Source organism: Gobius niger (genome assembly GCF_951799975.1).
Source record: "Gobius niger genome assembly, chromosome: 17".
NCBI lineage: Eukaryota > Metazoa > Chordata > Actinopteri > Gobiiformes > Gobiidae > Gobius > Gobius niger.
In genome coordinates, this window is record NC_136868.1 from 18,565,351 (window position 1) to 18,582,285 (window position 16,935).

The following is a 16,935-nucleotide window of genomic DNA, read 5'->3' on the forward strand; positions in this document are numbered from 1 at the left end:
ATGTCCTGCCTATTAGCTGCACACTGCCAGGCTCATCTATCTTTATTGGTCATCCATTAGGCCGCATTAAAGGGAGACACGGGATAATAGCAGTAATGATTCTGATGATGGAATCAGACTACAGCGCCACACGTCATCATAGCTGCACTGAAGCTGCAATTACACAGAGGTCTCAGAGACAACCGGACAGATGGACACACAGTTAACTCCCATCACCTTATGCTAATAATGCTTGTATGAATGAATACATGCTATTTGCTGAGAAATGTTACAAAATTGTTTGTTATTTCTAAATCTCCAAAATGTTGCGCTTGTGAGCAGGACGCACAGATGCAAGTACAGGTGTGCACTCTAATGGTTGGCAAGAGTCTCAGCAAAGCAGATGAGCAGCAAAGTGATGAGGTCAAATATTTCCCATCATAAAACTCTATGTAGAAGAGTTTTGAGATCAGTCAGAAATAATGACTGTCTTTATTGTACAACTTCTTACTGGGGCTAATTGAGTAACAACACTTGTCCCCAAAGTAAATTGCTCAGAGCGGATTTCAACAAGGGATTATGCCAACTGTAAAGTTGCAGAAGTAGTAAAAGTACTGTTACTTTCTAAATATTACTCAAGTAATGAAGTGAAAATGTTTGTGCCTGCTGTATGTCCTATTCTATCTGTCTTGACATCAATCTGCCATAGGTAAAAATTAGCCTACATGGCTAACTCCGGCACATTTACATGTTAAAAAAACACATGTTGATTAATGTGCACTGTCCCAATTCAAAAGTAGCCAGCCAAATATGTTCTGACATCAGAGTAAAATGAATGTGAAAATGTGAGCGTTATTAGAAACACATGTATAAATACTGTCTTGAAGACCGTTTTTCCATACTGAGCTATGTTCTTGCTGAGCTTAGACGAGTTGATGCGTAACTGTCTGGTCTTTGTGCGTGCGCTCAGTCATACAAATAGACCAAAGATGTTGTTAGCATTTGGCCTCTCCTCTATGGGGCCAAACGGGTGAAGTTATAAGTGACCAAGCTTCTCCCTATTTAAACACGGTTACATGAGCAGTTACATGAGCCAAGTATAGTCACACAAAATTAAACATGCCGATTTTCGAAGTGGATAAAAAGCGGTACTATATTGCAAGGCGTAATAACACCTTAGGAGCACTTCGACGTCCGCGCAGTAATATCTTCACTTTACTATGCGGTCTATAGAGGAGAGGAGGAGAGGCTAAATGCTAACAACATCTATGCGACCAGACAGGTACGCATCAACTCGTCTAAGCTCAGGCAAGAACATATCTCAGTAAAACGGTGGCCTGTTCCTTTAAAGCAGTACTAAGTAACTCATGTCCCTAGAGGCCATAAGCGCCACTGCAGCATGTTGCGTCTTTTTTTACTCATTAATTGTCCGTGAGAGTAAATACTATGCTGACAGAAAAGACAAAGGGAGAGAGGGAAATTATACATCCAATTACACAATGAAAATATATTTTTTCACTCAAACTTGGCTGTAAATACTGCTAAAGTGGCGCTAGCCTGGAGTTAGCTTTGCCTGTTTGCCTGTTAGCTTCTTCTTCATGAGTCTATTAGTGTGTATTGGTAACTCCTACCTGGTGGCAGCGAAGTTGCAATTGTGGTTTTCTGGTCAGAGACACCAGGGGGAGGTGACAGACCCCCCAATCATCCCATTAACACTTGTATTACCCACAGAGCGATTTATTAAAGCAAACAAGTTACTTACTGACTTACTTACAAGTTACACAGACTGAACAGACGAGCCTTGGCTAAAATTCCTGAACCAGTCAGTACTAAATGTGACAGAAAGGAGTCAGAATACACTGGTGGCTACATGTTATTTGAGGGGACAGTTGGGCAATCGGTTAAACATCAATAATAACAAATAAAAGCATACATTTCCTATGCCGCTTCAATCACACACACATAACACTATCAGTGATTACTGTTTACTAAGGCCAGTATTGTTTTTCTATTTAGTTTGAGTTATTTCTCCAGACTTTTTCTTATTATGCCCCATAATTAGATCTGCACGAATCGCTAATCAACCATAAAGAAGGCATTCACCAATTTAAAATGAGATAGCCCATGAAATGAAGCGCCGAGCCTCATACAGGCACATCAGTCACTCCTGCAGCAAATTCAGACAGACCTTTGAGTAAGAGTGAAAGACAGAAGAAAGAGACACAGATATGGAGCTTATTGTGACTTAATTAAACATTTAGAGCTGTTTCATGGCGGGTCGTGCCTTCATGCTGGGTGTGCTCACTGATCCACCGAGGAGACATTGATCTTCCTCATAAGAAACATAATGACCACCAGGGAAATACTAATCATATTTCTGCACCAGTCAATTCACTTCATTAGAGCTGCTGTGCCTCCTGCCGTGCTCTTGTATTGATCCAGTGAGTGTCACTGAGCTGATACTCTCTGCTAACTAGATAGGACACACAAAAAAGTGTCATTTGTAGTAGTAACAACAATTCAAACAACACACGTCTGGGAACAATTAGGGACAGAAATATCTAAAGACTAAAGTTTGCTACTCCAAACTGAGGATCCACATACTTTCTCCTATATTACTTTGACTACTTTGACTTACTTTCAATGCTACTGCTTTGTGCTAGAGTCTAATTGAGACCTTGACCAATCTGAAACAAAGACAAGGTGTTAAAGAATAGAACTCCCCTGATGCAAGTTTAGAATCAGAACCACAATTTGCTACAGTACAGTATTAGGTAGGATGTGCTGCATTTAAAAGTGTAAAGCTCAGTCAAAAATAATTTGCTTCACCCAGTCAGCCGCATTTGCAATCCTTAATTGATTTTGTTTGGAAAAATATTCTCTGCCAACTACGGTTTCTAATGAATCACAGTGAATTACAGTCGTACGTTTGCATTAAGCAGTACTGCACGTGAGGAAGGAGTATTGTGGGCTGTGAGCTTTCTACCATAGCATCAAATTCCACAAATGACACAAGAAATCCGGAAAAGTATCAAGGCTGTCCCCAGGAGTCAGAGATTTTTTTTTCTGATGCCCGTAATACCTTTCCTCACGTCTAATCTGCACTTATCTGGTTGCCAGGTGAGCTGCAGCACATGGCTGGTGGGCAGGCTTTGGTCCGAGGGAACACAGCTCATCTTAATGCCAGCTCCCCCTTTTTCGCTCTTCCCTGTGTTTTTTCCCTCCTCCTCTGAGCCGCTGTCACACAGAGATGGAGGCAGCCACAGAACTCCTCATGCTGCCGGAGCTGACAGTGGGGAGCCTCGGGACTAGACCAAGTGACCACAGCCTCCTGTCAGGCAGAGGGGCAAACGGCCTCAAACAGGTGCATGGCTTCTGGCAGATAATAGCAGATCAAACCTTAGCCAACCAGCCCTAGCTCCACACCAGGGGATGGGGAGGTGTGCTCAAGGGCTGGGGGGTCACGTACAAGGGCACAGGCAATGAGCTTTGACAACTTGAGGCTTTTACTTAACCACTGACCAGCCAGACAAGAAAAACAGCAACCCACACGGCGCACATTGTAGTCAAGGACGAGCAAGGTCATCACTCTCAAATCGCTCCACACAATCGTTTAGTGCTCACTTGGAAGAGGCTGAGATTGATTTGAAGCCTAATACAGCGTGCTGGCACAGCTGCCCCGTCTGCAGAGGCACACAGCCACCAAGTGCAATATGACATTACATTACTTTTCTACAAGACAAGTACTAATTTATGCATAAAACTGTGAGATTCTAAGATAACATGGTACTGTGGGACACTGAAATGTGTACCTAGTTTGATTGTTATTATTCATATATAAAACTATTGTATACTACAACATTGCATTCGTTTAGATGTTCAATATCCTCCTGAAATTCACGATATACATTTTGCCATCTTCTCTGCACAGTAATAGATATTTATATTTATATAGGAGCTACCCAGTTACCAGTCCTATTGTCTTTGCATTGGCTTCCAGTTTCTTTTAGATTTGATTTTAAAGAGGTTCTTAAAGAGACATTGGCCTATTTCAAGACATACGCTACAGCCATTTTGAGAGAGCAATTTTATACAAGGCAGTTATTCTAATTTACTGCATTTACAGTGCTATGTGATTGAAAAAAGCATAATAACCCTCTTTAAAATCTTACTGTTTGTTTTCAAAGTTGTTAAACAGCCTCGCCCCTCCCTACCTGTCCGAACTCCTGCAGGTTCGTAACTCAAACAGAGCCTTCAGGTCAAAACAGCTTCTGTTGGAAGTCCCCAGAACCAGTTCTAAGCAATGGGGTGATCAGTCACTGGGCCCAGACTCTGGAATAAGCTACCCCCTGAAATGCGCACCATCTCTGATTTTGGCCATGTCAAATTCAGGCTTAAAACCCATTTATGCAGGTTGGCTTTTAATATTCAGTAGCATGGTGACATTTTTTTTAATTTTTTTTATTATTATTTTTATTGTCTTGGTCTTACTGTAAAGCACTTTGGTCATCCTGTGTGTTGTAAAGAGCTCTATGAATAAACGTTGATTGATTTATTTGCACATCCTTACAAACATGGACGTGGCATGTCACTTGTCATACCTTTCTGTGTCTCTTCGGCATCAGAATGTGAAGTGATGGTGGGTAACACAGTACAGCTCTGACTGTGAGACGCAGTCAAGTGTTTGGAGAAGAACAGTCAAGATGAATCAGGACAGTGCAGCCTGGACAGGACACACAGCCTGACAAAAGTCACCTCTGTTTGCACTGTGCAGCAGATGAACACAGACAGGGGAGAGGTGCAAAAACATGTGTTGTCAAGCAAACTACACAGGCCAGACTCTAGCCTTGATGGATGATGTGATAAAAAACAAAAAACAAAAATGTCCATGAGTCCGAAGATTAAATACTAAGAACATGTGTGACAGAAATCCATCCATATTGACGCCTTAAAATGATTTGATCATTTTGATGAATTGACTATAAGTAATCTCTAGTACTAACTAACAGTATGAATGCTATTCCAATGGAAATGGGTATAAGCATGTTATTGTTATCAATCTGAAATGGCCTAAAGTGCTTTATCGTTTAGGAAAATATAGGCCTTCTTGTGCAGATTACATGTTACATTAGACTTGATGCAACTATTTTTAGTGCAGTGTTTGTTAACTGTAAGCCAGTAAAGTAGAGTCCTGATGCATTTAGAAGCCGGGCTGCTTTGGACACTTTGGTTTATATCTGTGTCTTTGTTCTTATGCTTTGTTTAAAACCTGTCCAACAGAGGTCACTACGAAGTCACACACTCACCAGCACAGCACAAATATGAAGCTCATTTGCTCCAGTTTACTGAGTTGCTTTTGCACTTAAACCTGAAGGCTAAACCTGCAGTTGAGCAAAGCCAATTAACAGTGTCTGTTCCCAATGGACTGCAATAATGTATACATTTTAAACTATACATGCATCGCTTCAGGGCACATGAGCTCAGCGTGTCCTTCTGACAAAGGGCCGTACATACAGTAGGGCAGCTCTAACCTTCACTGGTGGAATGGGTATCTCCTGGCACTCTCTGACATTGACTACAAACTGTACATAAACTATTTATTATCCTGTTCATCCTGTCGTTGCATTAAATATTCACATAATGATGGGAAAAAAAAGTATCTCATGGACGTCATATATGGTGAGACTGGGAGGCAGCAGTTTGTAAATACAATCATCCAAACTCCCGAGCAGCGCTTTCCAAAAGTCTGATTTTCCACTCTAAGCCACTGGGACAAAGTATATCCAGTAGCGGAGGTTTATATAGTGGCAATCCTATGGTGCAGTTAGGAGGTGGAGGTGTGTGCGGACAGGGCGTGCAGTCCCTCGACTCTCACACACCATAGACCGTCTAAAAACTCAATCCGGCCGCCATAACACACAGACAGAGTGGCATCAGCCTCTATTATCTAGTCCCTATGCTGCTAACACAAAAGGCTCCCTGGAACAAAAATCCAATCAGTCTTCTCTATGAGGATTTGCTCCACAGCAGTGCTCGGCAACACTGGTGGCTGTGGCTCTGACAAAGAAATAATCTCAGAGCCCGCAGCCTGTTCAGCCCTGTTTACTGCCGCCGTCGCTTTTAGAGGGGAGAAGAAGAAGAGAGACTGTCGCGTGTCTGTTGTCATTTACTGTCCTCTGAGTTTAGCACACTCACACGCACACACACACGCACTGTTCTTTATGCATGAAAACATGAAACACATGGTTGGCTGTGTGTGCACTCCGTGAAATTACTGCAGTTGCAACACGGGAAATATTTACTCTGAGCATTAGTATTATAGCCCTGACAGGGAGGAACCTACAGGCCCACCAACAGACAAACAGATTGTGAATGATTGGACAAATACTTTCTGAATATTGGTTATACTTACCCCTCTGCACAGGCTTAAAACAACACAAAAAACTCTGCCTTTATGCTCAAATAAAATAATGTAAATTATAAATAATAATCAAGTTAAAAATTTAAATTCGCAACTTGGAAAACCACATAAACTGCTCACTCCTGCCAAAGTGTTTGACAGTGGCATGAACAAGTTTAGGCATAATTCATATTTAGACAAGACTCATGCATTTTGGGTCAGAGTGGCAATAATGCAGTGATAGTGACATGGCCAAACACAGCCATTAGCAACTGAAAGCTAACAACGTCTTGTAGTGAATATGCGCTGATATGATCAGAAGAATTTTGGTAAGTCCTTCAGAAACATGCAGAGCACACTCTGTGTAGAGTGTAATCAGCTTTCAAGGAAGGGAATGTTCAAAATTACTGAAATGTTAATGAAGCAAAATATAGCTCCATGTTTTTTATGTATAACATTAAAAAGTAGATTTATAGGTGCCCTCATTTGTATGCTGCAGATAAATATAAAAAATATGTTTGTGAAAGCTTTTCCATCTTAGTGAATGAATGAATTTAAATGAATTTAAAGTAGTCATCTGGCCGAGATTGAGGACGTTTCACCATTAGTCAAAAGCATCATCTTCTAGTAATGGGATAAAATGTGCAAATTGACAAAGGATATTGCAATAATAGGGAGCTTTGTTTATACAGCTGTCCATGTACGCAGAAGCCTGCGATCACTTTAAATCATGTTTGCCTCTGTCTTTCAGTTTGAAAAATTGAGAAAAATCCATGCCCACAGTTTCAGTCCTGAAGCAGGTGAAGCACAGGTTTAGAGCCACGAGAGATTTAATCAGTGCAGGTATGTTCTATAGGGGCCAGGATCGGGCTACACTCTTGTTCTTGTTCCAGGGTCAAGTCCACGTCTGGATACAACAGTGTCTGTAGGGACCTCCTCCATGTGGAAACAAACCGAGAAACTAGATCACGAAAATGGCTGTAACAAAACAAGCTGAAATCAGTTTCTCTAGAGACCATCGTGGACTGTAAAACCAGGAGGAGGGTAATCACAGACAAACTAAAACAGGTGAAATTAAATAGCTGCTCAATTTGTCACAATAAGTCATTTTCAGAAGTAATGTCATCACATTTGCAAGTTTCAATTACAGTACACTGGTGTTAGTAGCATTGCCCCTTGTGGATTGTTTCCCTGCTTTTGATGTTCAGCGGTTCAAGTTCATTGGTGCACTGAAATCTCCAGTCACAGTACATGGCTGCTAGCAAAGAAAGACAAAATGCAAGAAAAAGCTAAAAGCAAAGTCGGTATCCTGTTTGCAATTGAGAGTGCAGTTTTTGTGTTTGTTGCATTGAGGGAATTTGAGATGAACCAATATCAGCTTTTTGTCTTAAGGCAAAGGAGATTATGAAACACACGGGATTTGTTGAGGCTGTAATGGAGAACGTGCCGTTATACAGACAGCAGGTGAAAGAAGAAGTAAACACTACAAAAGAAGAGAAATCTTAGTTATCTGACAACTCAAGATGCATACATGCAACATACATGTGAATTCTTTCATCAGTACCAATCTCATGAATGTAATTGACCTTTTCTTACTATAATTCTGGTGACACATGAAGTCAATAGGGAAACTAAGCAGCGGCAGCCTTAGTTCATTTACAACATATGATTGGGAGCCGGCTGCAGATATGGCACAATGCAATCGATGAGGCCATAGACCAGTGGGCCTGTTTTCTGATTTCTCATGGTGCAAAGACAAAGCCCCCAGTCCAGTTGTCCAGTGTATTGCAGTGTAGTCCAGGTGTTTCTGTGGAACCATGTGTGTACCTGCTGAAGAACAGTAGCCAGCACTAATCATTATTTAGTTGCTGTGGGTTTGCAAAGGTCAGCAGCCTGAAATGTCAGGCTGCGTGTTCTACAGCAGCCAGATGCAGCATGCGCCGCTCAAGTGTCCAATTAAAGAGGGCTGAGAGGGACTCGAGAGGGGCAGCTGTGTGGGGCCGAACAGAGAGAGGTACAGCAAGGAGAAAAGTGCAGAGACAAACCAAGTCATGATGAGGAATATCCTGTTACGTGACCAGGACAACTGCAATGAGTGCAAGTGGATAAAGTGAGTGTACACTCGGAGAGTCTGGCATTCAGTGACAAATCCAGTTGTGGTCCTACCTATTTAAATAAAACATTGTCATGGGGAATATTTAACTTTTTGACTCCAAAATAAAAACTAATAAAAACTTAATCTACATAAAATCTTAAGTGAATTTGTTTCAAGTAACAGTTGTAAACCTTGTTCATATGCTGCGGAGATGTGTTTGATTACAATCCCCCTGGAATTATGTCATTACAATAACTTATAACTGAACCCCAAATGTGGATACTTGGATATGTTGCACCATTGAAACATTTTGTCTTGCCGGCGGCAACAGCAGCCGAGAGGTGTATCTGTAAGAACTGGAAGACTATTGACTCAGTCACCCCCAGCCAGAAGCAAAGGACAAACGAACCGTTGTTATTTTACTGTAACTCTTGTGTAAGCTCTCAGTCGTACAGAAGTTTTTCACTGTAAACAAAGGTTCTTGAGCCGCTCTCTGTACTCTGTAGTGTTGTTTGTTGATAGTGGAACTAACAAAACAACAGTAGTTTGATTTTGAGCAGGTTGAGAGCAGTTTTTAGAACAAAGAGTCAAATCCCCCCCACTGGTATTTATTGGTCCGCCTGCTGCCAGAGATCATTAGTGTTGCAGACGTAGCTTTGTGAACAATATTATAATTATTAAGCAGTTAATAAAATCATATTTAAAAAACTTGCTTATTTTAAATGAAATAGAAGCCGATGTGTTCATACATTCAGTGATAATTTTTGCTCTCAGTTTAGCAATTAAAGTCAACACCTCCTCTTCATCCAGTCACCCAAACAAAGAAGTCCTGGTTTTGCAAGATTTTCCTCGATGTAGCTGAACTAAGTGAAAAGATGGGGCCGAGTGTGCGGGAACACAAGAGTTGATCATTATTTATAGTGGCTAATGAATGCCATTAGAAACAGAGGCCAGTGGAGCAGCACGGGCAGAGTCCTCATCAAATCTCATTCCCACTCGCACGCAGCCACTCACTCCAGCCTATTAGCGCGTTCACAGCCTGCGATTGGCCATGCCCGCCCCAGCCAAGGCACAGTGAAGGATGGAGAAAGAGTGGAACGCTGGAGGACAATGCGAGGAGGCGATAAGAGAGAGGGTTTTTATACATAAATAAACAGAAGTATAAAAAGGCTTTCAGAGTCAGAGAGCAAAGGGGCAGTAAGTCCTTTAGTGTGCGCTCACAAAGGAGAGGATGTCCTGTGTGTTTCCCTATCAGCCTCATTCATCTGAGACGCACATACAGCCATCATAATAACCTTCAGAGCGTGCACATGTCCACTCACACACTTTGAATAGTAATAAGCTCCGGGGCCGGATGAAATATGTTTGCCAACTTAAGATTATAATAGACTTCTCTTCAAGGCCATAGGTAACAACAGGCAGAGTAACGAGCCGCCATCATTTACGCAGCACGTCGAGCTCTGCAACGGTCACACCAGCCAACCTTTCGTGAAGTATAATAGAAAGGCATCTCTAGGGCCCTTAACATGAGAGAAAAGTCCTCCACTAAAATATTCTCATGTAAAGTTTCTAACAGATTTGGATCTACTCAGTGTGATATTGGAGGAGCTGTTGAGGTGGTGTCATTCGCGGAACATCTCATTTCCACATTGGGGAAATTGTGTGACACAATTTAAGGCTTTTTTCAGTGGTTATCAGCTCTGTCATTTTATTTTACGAGGAGGCATGATTTTCTCTCTCACTAAAGTGGTACATTTGGATGGTTGTATAACACAGGGGCTACCTGCAAACACAGACACAACAAACACTGGTGCAATTAACTCCTTAACGCCTTAAGCAAGTACAATTTCTCCAGTTCGGCTTTACCCAAATCTCAAAGGTTCTCAACAGAGCAACAGAGTGTAAAGTCTCATTTGAAAGCTAAGACCTACAAAAATGAACTTTTTCTTCAACTTTTTGTCTAATTTTGTCACTTTTTGTGGCTTTTTTGTCACGTTTTCGTTATGTTTTCGTCACTTTTCTGTTGCTTTTTTGGTTGTGTGTTTGTGCTTTTTTTGTCAGGTTTTCGTCGCTTTTATCTTGCTTTTATGTTTTATGTATTTTATTGATGCTTTTTTTAAGCTTTTAGATTTGGGTAACGCCAAACTGGAGAAAATGTGCTCGGTCCAGGTGGGGGTTAAGAGGTTAAGCAGCATGACATAGTGAGCAAGTAGAGCTAACGCTGACCATTGAAGGCCAGAGGTCAGAGCAGATCAGTCTACCCCTGGGCAACTATGGCTACGATAGTAGTCACTGAATAGTCACTGTGAGTGAGTGAATGATTACAATGTAGCACTTTGAGAAACTTGTCAACTCACGCTTGTTATGTGCAATACATGTGTAAGTCATTGTTTATTTTAATCATTATCATTCAGAAGGAGTACCGCATTTTGATTGAATTTGTCACTTAATTTCAAAGTTCTACTCCTTTATTACAGAGTAACAGATTGTCTAATGCCATTATACACAAATAGTTTTTAACTGATGGCGTCCACAGTGGCAGAGTGACGGTCCCATTAAACTGGGAACTGTCCAAGGTGCTAAAGGCTAATGTGGCCACATGTGACCCAAGTGTGTGCCTCACTGTAATGTCAAAGAATGTGTGAGCTTTGGATCAATAATGTTTTGCCTGCAAAGTCTACGTGCTACTCACAGGAGTCTTCTTCTTTTTTTTTTATCCCATAGCTACTTTAACAGCTTATGCTTTGAGGATACTTGAGCAACTACGAGACTCAGACCAAAGGGAGCACTAGAAGAGTTAGTAGCAAAGCTATTTCAACACAAAGAAAACAACACAAAATAATTTCCTCTTACTACAGGTTGGGCGCCCCAGTATAAGGGAGACTGTGGACTTTGATATATGAAACTTGTCAACGCACTGTTGTGTAAAATCCTCTACAGATGGTTTCCCTTCTTCCTTCCCTGGTCCAAGATTCTGCCATAGCCTCTCTCACCCCCTCTCTCCTGCCCACACCTGCCTGTCCCGTGTGCCCTCTGTCAGGTTCTGAAGTCCGGGGGCAAGTCTACGAGCTGCCCAGGGCCTGAACAACAGCTGCGGACTAAACCTGCTGAATTAACCCAGTCTGCACCAGCCGCACATATGCATTATTCTAATCAAAGCATATTAAATCATCCAGATACTTTACACATATGGGTCTTAGTATCCTCCTTGCCGTCCCCATCTGTTTTTCCTTCGCATTTTTCTGCCTTTCCTCTTGGCGCTATGTCTCTTGTGGATCTTTGCCTCACACAGCTGCAGATTTAGCTCCCGTTGTGAAACTACTTTGTGATTTGTTTCCACGTCTAGTCAAAGTTACGAGTCAAGCACCATCTGTGTTGGTGTAGTGCAAACGTAATATTCACGCCGCAGATTGGGACAGAACTCTGTAAAGCGCACATGCATGTCAAGCACAGTGAAAAGTTTCAAACGCAACACCCGGCAAAATGTCCACGGCACTGTTACTTAAATATAATCCGAAATATGATACTTTCTAAAATAACATTCTTAAGCTTTACTGGTTGGTGGGTGATACAGTAAGTGCAAGTTGTCTCTAGAAGATTAGGGGACCTACCAGGGTTGGTGATGGTCAGCAGGTCTAGGCGCCGCTGTTGCTGCAAGAGAGGAAAAAGAAAAATGTTACACAGTTTCTTACTTGAGCTTTTAAATGTTCTGAAATGATGATGAAGGCTTAATCTCCGTCTCCCAACCTTGCACTGTACATTGCTTGTGTACCCTAGTGTATTCACGTGAACTTTAGCGTGGTTTTCATCATGCCCTACTACATTATTGAATAAACCTGTAGTAGTGCGTAATCCTAGGTAGAACAAGTGTGCCAACATGCTCTTTCATTCACAGACACACAGTTAAAGCTGAAAGGGCTGGAATCTTCTGTGTAACTTTCAGACACCTTGCACATAGGGAGCCATCACACTAACTGTGTGCGAGATGTCTGTACTCCTGGTGTGGCATACATGTTCTTCTCTTTATCGAGCTGCTAACAGTGTTACAGTATCTATTTGTGGAGTGATAGAATGTGAACACCACTGTGGGAAATGTTCTCCAAAGGGCTGATAAATAGTTGAGACAGTGTATGATCGTGGCGGCTTCAGTTAACAGTTCACATTTCAATTTTCACGTTATCATTTGAGAGAGAAGTAATTTATGAGCTGCTACACTAATACAAGAAACACACGCATTTCAGAACATGTTTGTGGAGGCCTATACAACAAGGTTTGAATGGAGACAGATTACTTATGTTGTGTATAATAATTGCCGCCTTTGACCATTCAAATCTACATCCTGGGATACATCAGATAAAAACAGATCACTCATCTCCATAGGGGGTTTGTTGTATCCATGTAAAAGCTTGCACTTGTGTTTTCTGAAGAAATTCCACGACATTTGTGAGTACAGGTGTGACCTTACGAGCCTTCATGGAGTGCATTTGAAAGGACCGTGCAATTTTACACTTGATGTCTCCTACAGCAGAGGAGGAGAGGTGGAGGAGAGGTGCAGGCTCGCCCCCCCACTTTAACCTGCCTCTCTCTCCTCCTCCTCCTCCCGCGTCTCCTACTCTTTCCAAGCCGCGCTGCAATCAACACCTCAGCGCTCCTCATCTCTCAGTCCCTAAGGAAACATCTTCACATCCGGGAGAGGTGAGAGTGAAGGGTCTCCTGCTCTGAATGTGTGTGCCAGTGTGCGTGAGGGAGGGAGATCGAGGTCATCGTCGAAGCTTTTAGGAGCAGACTTCATTAATATTCAAGCGTGGAACTAACTGGGGCCAGAGGAGGATCGGTAAAGAGGCTCTCAGCAGTATTTTGGAGTCCTGGTGTCCTTATATACAGTGAAGCTGGAATAGGGGTCTCTGATTGGTTGAGATAAGCTGCTTTTCAGTAGTTAAGATGCTGTCAATATATACATCATTAGCAGGAGAGAATAGTGGAATGGTTGGCTGAGAAGATGGAAAACTGCTAAGCTGTAACTTTGCACAAAGCAACAGTAAAAACCCCTGGATTCTTGTTTCATGGTTAGAATTACAGGTCGACCGATATGATATTTTTTGGCTGATATCGATATGCACAGGTGATATTTTTGACCGATATTTTTTGATTTTCCGATTTTTCCAAATGGCTGGTCTATAAACCTGTAAAAACATATTTTATTTTATTACTTTAGATGATTCAATTATAGTTTCTGTCGCAGCCTTGATGCCGTTAGCATTAGTATGCTACCATTAGCATTAGCATACTATTGCTAGCTGCGGCATTTTGCACGACGATAAAAAATACAATTGCGAAGATTAAAGCTAACTCAAAATGGCATGTAGCATGTCCATATTGAAACTTGTGTTTCATCAGTGCAATGTTTCTTTGTTCCCCTGAGGCCTAGGAAGTTTCAAAGCTCTTTCCAATGCAAAACGGGAAGTCTCTATCACTTTCGGTCCCAGAGATAATGGGCTTTTATCAGCACTAGATCGGTCGATAGCTGATATAGTAAAATCCCCAAATATCGCCCTGATATATAGACCGGCCGATATATCGGTCGACCTCTAGTTAGAATTTGGTTTTTTTTTTAAATGACTAAAGTCGGCCTTATGTGTCAAACACCAAAAGAGGCCGTCTCTCTGGGTGACTGGAAGATGTCAATTTACATAACTGCAGTCAGAGAAAATAGGAGTCAACCAGTCATTTGTTAAAAACAGTACAGGCATTTTCAAATTTCTTTAACTGGACTGGGTTGATTGATGATGTTTCTCTTCAATCTTCAGAAGCTTCTTCTCACTCAAGATATTTGAAAGTTGCTACACTGGACATTTCTTGGACAACAAAAGGTCACACATATACATTTTTTGTGATAGATCGCAATCATTTTTAGTGTGAAATTTCTAAGGGCTTGTTTAGTTGCTCAAGATGTTTTTCAAGAATAAATTGAAATGTACATTTATTTTTTACATGATAAATACTACAATAGATGGAACACTGAACTTGAGCCAAGACAAACTTGCTATGGATGAAGAATACATTTACAAAGCATTGCTGTTGTACAAAATGACAGAGCTGAGGCGAAGTGCAGAAAGTGCTGATGCTGTACGGGTACCACCGGGATGAGGCGAGAGAGACAAATTTCATTCAAGTCCTGAGACGATAAATGATGCTTGTGTTCAGAGTGAAGAGGGAAGGTCATTCTCACACAGCGCCAACAGAAAAGCGGGCGACAACTATTAAAGCCTTCATGTAAACTGCGCTGCAGTGGAGAGTGGGTGGTTATCATGTCAGCAGCAGAGGTCACTGTGACAGCACCACACGCAGTCAGCCACTTTAACACGAGACACTGTATCGGCCCGCAGAGTATAACTATACAAGGGAGATTTACAGGCACACGCCCTGCTCTAGACTGCAGCGCTCAGGCGCACAGACTGCTGACTCTCACTCACACATGTACGGGGGCAACAGCGGTGATCAATAACTGTGGGAGACATTTACACACCCAGAGTAACTGCCACTGCTGCTGCTGCTGCTGCTGCTGCAGAAGAAGGGAACATAGACCACCTGCATACTGCATTCAAATGAAAGAAACTCAGACAAAATAATGTGTTGTAAAAACAGTACTGCGGAACTCTTGATTTATTATGAAATATATAATGCACAAGTGTTTTCTGCAAGATTTTTTAAACACTGTTTCTAAATCGGTATGTGGGGAATCAGAGGTAGAATGAGACACTTCAAAGTTATTTCAGTTTAAAAAAAAGATTTTTTTCCCCTTATAACTATTAAGCTTTTTAAATGTTTGGTATTGCATGTATATTTGCATTCTTAGTAATGAATAATAATGAGTATTTACTGGTTAAATAAAAAAATAAATAAATGAACACTTTGTGAACCATTGTTTTAGATCAATGAATGAATCCTACAAATGTCAGACAACCTCACATTGTACAAGTATTGATTTATGAAATTAAACGCACAAAATCATGGTGTTTATTTAACCAGGCCTTCATAAGATCTGCTTGATTAGAGTGCGTTCTAGGATTGCACAGCACCCTCTACTGGATTTACTGTTAACTGCGACTAATGCAAGTACTAATAAGTAAAAATACTACATAGGGTAATGTTAGGAGGACTGTTGAAAATGAGTGTGTTGCTGTGATTACTTAAGGTGCATTCAGCCAAACTTAAAAAGTAATTAAAAAAACCGTATATTTCCCTGTCCCCCCGCCGCACTCCACAATCTGACTCTGTGTAGGGGAATTACAAGACACTAGCGGTGCTCTCTCTACTTGCCGCCCGTCCTGAACATGGCTAAGGTGCTTATGGATCCTTAGGAGGCGCACAGACAGAGGAGCAGGGGAATCCGCCACACTGAGAATTACATTAGCAAAAGCATTTCAGAGCAGAAAATAGGATTGAATTAATCTTTATCAAACAGAGCCAAGAGCGAGGGATCACACCCCCAGTGGAGCCGGGCCTGGCCCCAGCACTGGCCGCGCACTGTTGGGATGACAAATACATAGGAATAAGGCCATGGATTGATGCATTTCACTCACAAGGTTGTACGCGGGGAGAAACAGAACTAACATTACTTGGAAACAACGAAGTTAAAGTTAAGATAAAACATAGACATACACATTACTTGAGTCTATCTATCTATCTATCTATCTATCTATCTATCTATCTATCTATCTATCTATCTATCTATCTATCTATCTATCTATCTATCTATCTATCTATCTATCTATCTATCTATCTATCTATCTATCTATCTATCTATCTATCTATCGATCGCACTGTCTAAATATTAGAATGGCTAATAGCAGACATTCCGTTTTATATTGACTTCTGATAAATGCAAGCACATTCAGTAAGTACATGTACAGTAAAGGATGACTGTATCATTCAAAGAGATGTAATCCAGTTGTGACTAATGAGAACACAAGTTGGCTAATACGGTTTGAAAAGGACAAGCCACAGCGGCCAGTGTGAGCGAAGCAGTTAACGCCAGGCCCTGTATGGATGTCGTGCGTGCTGGCGATAATTAATTAGTGCGACCCCGTGCCCTGCCGCACAGACACAGCGAGGGTTAAATTATTATTTGTAAAAAGCGGAGTGGCCCCCGATTCCACAGATGTGTCCCCGCGGGTGAGCGCGGAGCCGACCTGCCAGTTTACGTGTTATTAGGTCAATAAACAAGGAAGCAGCAGGGAACCAGAGGTGACGGCCGCTGCAGCTGTCACTGTCTTCTCAGCCAGAACCCTCTCCCTGAGCACCGCAGTAAACAGGAGAAAAAAACACCACTGGACAGACTAAAAAACAAATATACTGGCAACAACTTTAGAATAACTGTGCACTGTTGAGCAATAAAGCATTCATACTTAGATCATCGTTTGTACAACATTTACAACAGCCAGTCATTTTTATTGATACC

General features: G+C 41.6%; 1 protein-coding gene across 2 annotated transcripts in view; it reads right to left on the bottom strand.

Annotated features, from left to right (window-relative positions):
* Positions 1 to 16,935, bottom strand: part of agbl4 (AGBL carboxypeptidase 4) — a 236,883-nt gene that overhangs the window by 74,517 nt on the left and 145,431 nt on the right. For both annotated transcript variants that reach the window (XM_079575204.1, XM_079575203.1), the window contains exon 6: positions 12,086 to 12,125. In XM_079575204.1, coding sequence (XP_079431330.1) covers positions 12,086 to 12,125 — 40 coding nt within the window. The remainder of the gene's footprint in view (positions 1 to 12,085; positions 12,126 to 16,935) is intronic.